We start from the raw sequence: 10,347 nt of genomic DNA on the forward strand, positions 1-10,347 counted from the left end.
AAATCGGTAAGATATATTATTAAATCTTGTTAAATGATAAATTGATTGTGTGGTTACATTTCTGACACTGTTTACATGGAACATATTTGCACACATTAAAATTAGTATTTATAATTCTTTTGTATATGGTACAAGTGATGGCTTAATTCCTCATTATTATCAGTATTATTGGATATAATGGACATAGGTCTAAAGTCAGTAAGTTAGGGAATTTATTTTGTTAATTCAATTCCCTTCTAGTTAGCTATTTGGTTTTCAATAAAAATCTTGAGAATTTTTATGTAGATTGAACGAAGGTCGACTAATTATTTAAATTAGAAATCTTTAGAAAACGTTGTGCATGGAGGGTTGTTTGTGATTGCCTTTATCTTGATAATTTTTATATAAATTTATTTTTAGGACACCTAATAGAAATGAGTGAATATAAATTAAATAATAATGGTTTCAAGAACGGCCGAGTATACCTCTTGGAGCCGCTTATCAATTTCAATGACAAAGTACGTTAAATAATGGTCTGTCGCGCGTATTGACGTTTTTTTTATTCAACTTAAATGCATGCCACTTTTTTTGTGGCATGTTTTCGGTTAAAGTTGTATATTGTTAGTATATAGCAGGTTCGTTCCATCTGCGCCATTTTTTTGTTTAATGAAGAAAACTGGGATATCCAGTTAAGTTATTATGATAAAATTAGGAAAAGTATCGCTGTCTGTGACTAGGACATGAGCTTTTCAATGTTTTGCAATATTAATATAACCAAGTATCCAAATCAGTTGTATGTTGCATGTTTCACTTATCTCATTTATAGAATGAGACTGAGTTTGAACTGGTCATGGTTAGACCTTATAATGGCGGTCTGCATCATTTTTTCTTCTTGCAATAAATTAAATATAGAAAAGTAGTATTAATTATATTATATAAATTATATTGTTTTTTTTTGTGCCTTATTAGATTGTTTCGAGACAAATATAAGGAGCAACAGTTTTCCAAAGCCTACAGCCTTTCAGATGAGTACGCAGATTATATCAAAAAACACACACTACGTAAAATGCTATTTCTATTGCTATTCCTGGATAAAGCTAAAACTAAACGTATCATTAAGCATAATCCGTGCCTATTCGTGAAAAAATCGCCACACAAGGAAACTAAAGAGATATTACTTCGATTCGCCTCTGAGCTTTTAGCAAATATAGGTGACATAACACGTGACCTTAAACGTCACGGCTACGTGTTACAGCACAAACAAAGCTATTTGGATGAATTTGATTATGCATTTAATAACATCGCCATAGACTTAAGAGACGGTGTTCGTCTTACACGCGTTATGGAGATAATATTACTGCGAGATGACATGACTAAACAGTTGCGTGTACCTGCCATATCACGGCTACAACGTGTCTATAATGTGAATCTTGCGCTACGTGCATTAAACGAAGCTAAATTTGAGCTTAAAGGTGATATATCAGCAACTGATATAGTAGATGGTCATCGTGAAAAAACGCTATCGTTGTTATGGCAAATTATATACAAGTTTAGATCACCTAAATTCCATGGTGCAGCCAGTGTTTTACAGAAATGGTGGAGAAACATATGGCTACGAGTGAACATACAGCGACGTATACAACATAAAATAAAATTAAAGCGTGAAGCAGCAGCAACAAAAATTCAATCCTTCTTCCGTGGTCACATTTCGCGTAAATACGTTAGGATCTATAAAGATGAGCGTGTGAAAGCTGCTACACTAATTCAAAAACACGTACGTGGTATTCTCTCACGAAAACATATTTTCAAAATGGTATGCTCTGTAATTTACATTCAACGCTGGTATCGAGCAAATATTGAGGGTTTGAATTGTCGACGGCGGTACCAAGCGTTAAGGACCAGCACAATTACAATACAACGTCGGTATAGACAACGTTTAGTTGCAAAAAAACTGTTGGAATTTGCTAAAGCAGAGAAATTACGATACCTCGAAGAAAGAGAACTGGCAGCTCAACATATACAAAGTTATTGGCGTGCTTATCGTATTGGAGCAAATATAAGGAAAACATTTTTATTACAACGTAAAAGTGCTATTATAGTTCAAAGAAAATTTCGGGCAATAAAAGCAAATCGAATTCAGCGTTCATCTTATCTGCAATTAAGGGATGCTGCCCTTACCGTACAAAGAAGATATCGTGCAAAGAAACTAATGTTATTACATCGAAAGCGATATTTGCTACTACAGAAAAGTGCCTGTATTGTACAGGAACGATATCGCGCTCGTATGCTCATGATGCGTGAAAGGAAGCAGTTTTTGCTAATGAAACAAAGTGCACTTGTCATACAACGCAAACTTCGCGCTACGTTCTTAAAGCGACGCGTATGTGCGCACTACATTTCACTTCAATACTATACCACAGTCCTGCAGCAAAAGTTTCGCTGTAAAAAATTAATGCTTAAGCAAAGAGCAGAATATCAAGAATTGCGGTTAGCCACCATTTTTGTGCAGCGTAAATTCCGTGCAAACCATAAAATGCGACTGCAACGTGCTGCTTACGTAGAAAAATTGCAAGCCGTCCGAACGATACAGCAAAGATTTCGAGCATATAAAAACATGCGTTATTGGCGGGCCAAGTATCGGGGTGTCAGAGAAGCTACAATCTGCATACAGCAATATGTACGTTCCTACCAACAAACGAAACGGGAAAGAGACTTTTTCTTGAAACAAAAGCGTGCAGCAGTACTGTTCCAAAAACATTATAGATCATTGCAAAAAATGCGGAAAGTGCGTAATGACTTTCTGCAACTCAAAACAATTACGCTTAATATGCAGAGAAGATATCGTGCCAAGTTAATGATGCGCAAAGAGAAGCAAATTTACGATCATAAACGTGCACTTATAGTCTATATACAACAACGTTATAGAGCAAAGTTACTGGGTCGTAAAACTCGAGAAGAGTACCAGCGAACACGTAATTCTCTTGTCAACCTGCAAAGACATGTCCGTGCTACATTACTTATGCGTCAATTGCGAACACAATACCTTGAAAAGCGCGGTAAAATAATTCTTATTCAGCGCTATTATCGCAACTATCAAACAATGAATAAAGTGCGAACATCATATAGACTACAGCGTGCTGCAGTTATTAAAATTCAAACCTGGTACCGTTCCATACTTTTGATGCAAAGTGAAAGAAGTGTATATTTGCGAACACGCAGCAATATAATATTGATTCAACAAAAGTGGCGTGCCACAATAAAAGCACGTTTAGTGCGTCAGGAATACTTAGAAACATTGCAAAAAGTGACTCTCCTGCAACGAAAAATTCGTGCCACATTAGCCATGAGCAAGGCCCGGCAAGCATATCAAAAACAGAGAACAGCTGCAATAACTCTACAGAATCGATATCGAGCGAGACTTATTATGCTGAAGATGCGAAGTCAATATTTGTTAATAAGGACACTAGTCATTTATGTACAGCAAAAATATCGTGGGTATTTAATAACGCGTCATTCTCGCTCTGAATATCTTAAGCTAAAGGAAGTGACTATACATCTACAGCAAAAATTCCGTGGACAGAAGTTGATGCAAGAGGAGCGTTTACGTTTTGTTAATTTAAGGAAATCTACATTAGAGTTTCAGGCAAATGCACGTGGTTTCCTAGCACGCACCCGTTTTCAAGCACTATTGACACCTGAAATGATTGAATTAATGCGTCAGAAGAAAGCTGTTAAAATCATACAAAAATATTGGCGTGGCTATAATATACGTAAACGTTTCCACAATGTACGTATATTAGCCATACGCAGGAATATAAAACTGCTGAAGGACGCGTCTAAAACGTTTCAATCGATACGGTGGAAAGTGCAGGACTCCGTGCGTGTCCTAAGCTCACGATTCTGTGTATCAGAGAGCTTACACGTATTGAGTCGTTTAGGTATAAATTTCTTATATTATGTTAGAAAGTATTTAATAAATATATTATTTGTAATAATCAGATCGTATATCGCGAACGGTGCCACACCTGTTAATGTCACAATCCGATTTTATATCAAACTTTTGTTATGGCACAATGGCGCAAGCAATACGTTCTGAAGTAGACAAGCAGATCATTGAATATTCCAGTAGAATTATTTTAAATTTGGCGCGCTACAATAGCACAACCGCAAATACTTTCCAGGAAGGTGGTTTAGTGACTATTGCACAGATGTTACTACGATGGTGTGATAAGGACTGTGAAATTTTCAATACATTATGTACGCTTATTTGGATTTTTAGTCATTGCCCTAGGAAGAGAGAAGTACTTATATTATTTAATAAATTATAATCAATATGAATATATAATGCATATATACTTTTTTTTAGATAATATATAAGTTTATGACAAGTGCTAATTCGGTGTTTTTGTTAAGGGAAACTAGAAAGTTGGTAGCTCGAAAGGAAAAAATGAAACAAAATATACGTAAAACAAATAATCCACGCTGTCCACAAAATAAAATTTTCTCCAGTCGTGCTTTACCTAGTTTAGAACCAGATTATGGGGTCATTTGCAATAAGCCCTATATATTTATTTCGTCAGTGTATGCCTTTGAAACAGTGCTCTATAAGTTAGGTATTAATATTATTTAGTATAAGCTTTCTTATTATCCAATTGTTCTAACTATATTCGTTTGTTTTCAAATTGTATTATATGTTTCCTTTTATATATCTGTAACATAAGCGTTATTTATTTTATTAATGAAATGATTTCAACAAATCTACATATTTTATTTTTATACGACTAACTAATTCCTTCATTTAGATTAATATTAGTATTCATAAATAATTGATAACATAAGCTCTCTAAATTACATTATATTGAGATTTATATTTGAGGTTTTAAATTAATATCTCTAAAGCAGCTTTTTAGTATACCCAAATTTAAAACATAATTTATAGACTGCATTACATAAATCTTTCAAAATTCTGAATTTTAAGTAAAGTCTTGTTTTATTTTACACTATGGACGTCGTTTTTTTTTAAGTATTAAGTAGATAATTAATGTCATAATATATATATTTTATCTTTTAAATGCGAATATTGTGTATTGCAAATAATAAAATATGTAAAAAGTTTCTTTTTTAATTAAAAAAAATAAAAATAAAATTAATTTTGAATAAATGATATATGTTACCAATATTTTTTAATTGAAATAAACATTACATTAATTGAAGTATTATAAAATCTAAAACTATTTCTTATCTGTATTGCAAAGTTTTATTTACACGCCAAAAACATGGTTCTATATTGAAGATTAATTACTTTTGGCAGATATATAATCTAAAAAGAAATTAAAAATTTATTTGTTCTGTACAAATATATTTGTATTTATTTATTTATTTTTAAACATGGTATATGTTTTGCATAAATTGTTTGTAGATATTGCATAGATAGTGCAATCCAGGTAGAACAAGAAAACATTGATGCCTCAGGCACAGCATTTCAATATTTCATCTGGTGTAATTATCTAAAATAATGTCAATCTATTGATTTAACGAACGAACACGTTTGCAAATAGATAAAACTTCGTACTAAGTAAGCAGTTGAGCTTTAAAATAGAGAGCCAATAAAGCCGTCTCTCTATCAACAAATAAGAAATATTGATATGTAAAAGCGATATGAACATTATTAAGCATATTAAATTCAATGAGTTTACTAACTTAATATTAAAATTCGAATGCTTGAATGTGGTATTTGGTATCACTTGGTATCTTCGGTGGTAAGAACAAGTGACAAATAGCCTGCAACTCTTAACTAGTTGGTAGTTGCAGCAGCCATCCAAGTTTAGCATTAACTTCGTTTACCTGAAGTGATGAGGACTTATGTCATAATTGATGTGAATTAAACTAAATTTAAATTAATATTAGGAGTATTTTCATCTTTCAGTTCTTCAGGATATTAAATGTAATTAAACTAATAAATATAAATTTATTTTATACAACTATATTTTGTGGCCAAGTCATTGATAGTTTGTATTCGAACTTGATCTGTCGAAAGTTTCAAAATGAGAATTGTACTCATTTGATTAGTCTGCGAAAAAATTACCGACCAATTTTCAGACATTAATATTAATAGACAGTGTGGATCTTATCGTGTTGATTAAGAATATATATAGTTTGTGTATGTTCTCTATATTTTCACAGTTAAATGAAGGATATAAAGATTGTATATGTAAGATTTCTGATGTTTTTAAAATAATTTAATATAAGAACAGAAAAGAAGGCGATGGAATAATGAAGGTTACATACATCGCAAGTTATATGCAAAGTAAACTTATTGGAAAGAGTAAACAGAAATGAAAATAATGGTGAATGTATAATAAAACATAACGATTATAAACTATTTATTCGGTTTTGTCTGTAACTAAAATTCGTGCACCCACTTCGACCAATATAGAACCGTACTATTTGATAACTCATTATAAGAATACTACTTTATGATGCCTAAAAACTGTCAGAGGTGAACTAATCTGATATTCTTGACTTTTTAAGGTGAAACTGGAACCTTAAGGTGAGTAGAAACATTTTTACGTATGATTGGTTGGTTTTAATAGCGGCCATGCTTTTCTAGTTCAAGTAGTGCAGAGACGTCATTTTGATACCATTTTGATAATACTTATAAAAAACTTAGTTTCGAAACCAAATCGAACGGGTAATAAGGCAGTTTATTTTTTGAATATCCATGTTTGTGATGTCGGCCAGGCTCCTAATTTCGTGAACTTCCACTACTAAGTAGAAAGTCTTAATCTTGCTAGGTCTGGGCATTTCCAGAGAAAGTATTTCTTTTTTCCTTGGATATGTAAGCATATTTTCTTATATTTCTTTATTATAAAAAAATTTGCTTAGTTCTTTATATAAAAGTAAGAACGGAAGAAGTAAGTACAATGTTAAAATAAACTATCTAGAAAATTTGCTTAGTTCTTTATATAAAAGTAAGAACGGAAGAAGTTAGTACAATGTTAAAATAAACTATCTAGATTTCTAAAATTCTACCATCAAAAATTGTGATTTCTTCTAAAATGGGTAATCTGGCTTATTTATATTCTTTTGACATACTAAGGTTTACAGGTTTACTAATGACCAATTATATCATATCGGTAGTTACAGGTCCATATTTTACTATGTTAATAATAGTTTTCTAATTTTTTTATTTTTGTTTATATTTTCAGATATCCTATATTGACATTTTTTCTTTGAAATATGATGCTAAATACCATTCTGAAAAATGTTTTAATATTAATATTTTATTTATTTCATTATTGTAAAACAAATAAGTAAAGAATATTTAAAAACTTAATGCAGTTTGCTCTATATATTTAAGTAAATATTTTTGCATGTATTTCATATTATATATATATAAATTATAGGTATTCTTATCTTATACAGCTTCTCCTTGCCTTAGTTACAACGAATGCATTGATATTGTTATTTTATTTCTTTAAATATTTTTTAATTTAATTACACACACACATGAAAAGTTAATTGCACATTAAACATGTTTATATATATATATATATTTATATATATCGTATATATTTGATTTCTTTAAAACATATATATTTATATTATTAACAACATATTTTACATATTTATTTATATATATGATTTTTTTTAAATATTTCTCTAATAGTTTATAAGAAACATTTTTAAATACTGATTAATAACTTTTATATAGCATTAAATTTTACTTTACGATAAATTTTACAAAATCAACTAAATATGGAAATAAATGTTATAATAAATATTTATACATAATTTTCATATATATATTAAGACAAGAAATATTAAAATGATCAGAAATTAATATAGTACTTCCCTCGTGTCATATCATACGAAAACACTCCAAAGGAGTGGAATGCTTTCTTAGAAGAAACTCTTATTTAGATGGCACCAAACAATGTAGTATTTGAAATAATATAATAGGTATAATATAGTTTTAATAAATATTTTAACTACTTTGTGAACATTTTTAATTCATAAGCTAATTTAAAATAATGTCAAAATAAAACTTTAACTTTTCAACTTTCCAATTAAAGATCGGCTTTTTGACTTTTCCTGTATAATATTTTCCTTTATTGCCCGATGAAAATTCTGAATAGTCTTTGTATTACTTAAAAATTAAATTATAGATTTTTGTTGCCCCAATTATGTCTAATATTCATGAAATAAATATTTGAATTTCTTCTGTTAGAACTATATTAAATGAATTGACTTGGCTGGAAAATACATAGACGCAATAGATATTGCTGTTTAGTGTATGTTGTGTCAATGTGCCATAAAATAGTAATAACAAGGAAAAAATTCAGTTTTGCCTCTCCGTAAACTAAAAATTCGTAAGCATTTTAAATGGAATATATTCAACGTCTGCCAAGTCCAAAACCATATCTACTTGCTTGGTCTCGCCGCTCACGCTTACCCAAACCAAAACTATAAGGACGATTTCGTTTTTCATCTGAAAAAAAAAAAAAAATATTTTTTAGGTTATGACGCGTGTTTTTTTTCAACTTTTACATACCCATAAAAGCTAAATATGCAGGATCAAAATCGATTTCCTCATCTTCATAATCAGCACGTTTACCCAATCCAAACGAATAAGGACGAGCACGTTTACCCAAACCAAAGTTATAGACTGGCAAACGTTTGACACCGTTGGGTCCAGTTGTGTAGGTATAAGCACGCCGACCCAAACCGAAAGCATAACGTTCAACCCTTTTATCATAATTGGAACTGTCGATATCTCCGGAGTTGCGTGAATCAAGATCAGCCTCAGAGAAAAGCGTATTTTGTTGATTAGTTGAGGGATTACCGCGGGGATTACTGCCTTCTGGGAATGTTGGCTCACCACAGGCAAAACTCAGGCAAAACAAACTCAATAGCAAAAGTGTTGTTGCGTGAAGGATATTCATCGTAATGTTCGATTTGAATTAAGCGATGCTAAAAAAAAAATAAAAAAATAAAAATTATTTTTAATGTTTATTTAGTCAAATTTTACAAGTACATTAAAGTAAATATAGTGAAAAGGGGTTTAATTTTATTTTCATATTAATAAAAATAAAATTCATAGTGCGTAACCAAAACAAGGACATTAAGAAAATGTTGTCGAAAATATAAAATTTTATTTTCGACTAAGTAATTGAATATAAGTTTTTGTAATATTATTTTATTTTTATGACTTTGATTGTTTTTAAATATATATGAAATGCTAAATTATGGTTCATTTTTTGGATTTGCGTTATTTTTTTAGTTTTTTTAGTTTTACTGTCAGTAGATAATTTTCGATTTAACAGATAATAAAAATTAAAAGCAGATATTGTTGCTGAATTTTAACTATAATTGAGGTTAGGCAAGGTGAGGTTGGAATAGCGGCCATGTACACTAAAGCCCACTTAGAATGCGAATTGTGATCTGGACTCCTAAAAGGACCGCAGCAGTTAGCGTATAAATAAAGCTGAAAGGATTTGTAAATGTGAACCAACTTCATAAATCTATAAACCGCACTAAGCTCATAACTTCACAGGATGAGAGCTCTGTCCGGTCGGCAAGAAAAGTAGCCCAAAGATTTTCAATCTTCTATTAGCCAAACGTTAATAAGAAGGTTTGTACACTTATTGCCACTTAAGTACAATGTATGAAAAATATAACATTTAATTAATATATTTAAATTTGATGAATTATGTATTTGGAATAGTGCTGTTCACATTATTCGAAGTTTTTAAAAATTCGAAGTTCTTCGAATATTCGAATATTCGCATTTCAACGAAGTCTTCGAAGTTGGAAAAAACTTCGAAGTTTTTATGAATTTTTGTTCTCGAAGTCTTCGAAGTTTAAATGTAGTGAAAAACTTCGAAGACTTCGAAGACTTCGTAAGCAAAAGGTGAAGTGAGAGCGCACAATGCAAACAAACGTGCATCACACAAATTATTTGAGGGATGAAAGCGTTTGCTTTGTACGGTTTTATGTTTTTTTTTTTTTGGTATTCTATGCAGAAAATTAAAAACATGTTTTTTTGTTTTATTTTATTACACAAAATTTATTTTATTATTAAATATGTATTATAATATATATTATTATTAAATATGTTATTATTAAATATTTTTTATATTAAATAAAAAATTCACATTTTAAATAACTTTTATTATTATTTATATGTAAAAAATTATATTTATGAAAATTTTTAATATAATATAAAATACATGAAAATTTGATGGAATTTCTTTTATACAATTGTGCTTATACACTAATTTACATTTTATTTAGATACTTCCTTATAATATTATGTATTTCTTTTCCTTGAATAAGGGATTTAAAAATTTTCCATAAACAGTAAAA

General features: G+C 30.2%; 2 protein-coding genes across 2 annotated transcripts; one reads left to right on the forward strand and one right to left on the reverse strand.

Annotated features, from left to right (window-relative positions):
- The first annotated feature begins 438 nt into the window (after positions 1-438).
- Positions 439-4,925, forward strand: LOC119677050 (protein abnormal spindle-like). The gene is made up of 4 exons (XM_038088318.1): positions 439-497; positions 949-3,917; positions 3,979-4,280; positions 4,346-4,925. Exons 1-4 carry the CDS (start codon positions 439-441, stop codon positions 4,607-4,609), a joined length of 3,594 nt encoding a protein of 1,197 aa, XP_037944246.1. The 3' UTR covers positions 4,610-4,925.
- Positions 4,926-7,802: 2,877 nt separating this feature from the next.
- LOC119683662 (allatostatin-A-like) lies at positions 7,803-8,952 on the reverse strand (the record flags this gene model as incomplete). The annotated part of the gene is given in 2 exon segments (XM_038097462.1): positions 7,803-8,470; positions 8,534-8,952. Coding segments are annotated over 2 exon segments (486 nt in total). The 3' UTR covers positions 7,803-8,375.
- Positions 8,953-10,347: the final 1,395 nt, after the last annotated feature.

Source organism: Teleopsis dalmanni, chromosome 2 (genome assembly GCF_002237135.1).
Source record: "Teleopsis dalmanni isolate 2A chromosome 2, ASM223713v2, whole genome shotgun sequence".
NCBI lineage: Eukaryota > Metazoa > Arthropoda > Insecta > Diptera > Diopsidae > Teleopsis > Teleopsis dalmanni.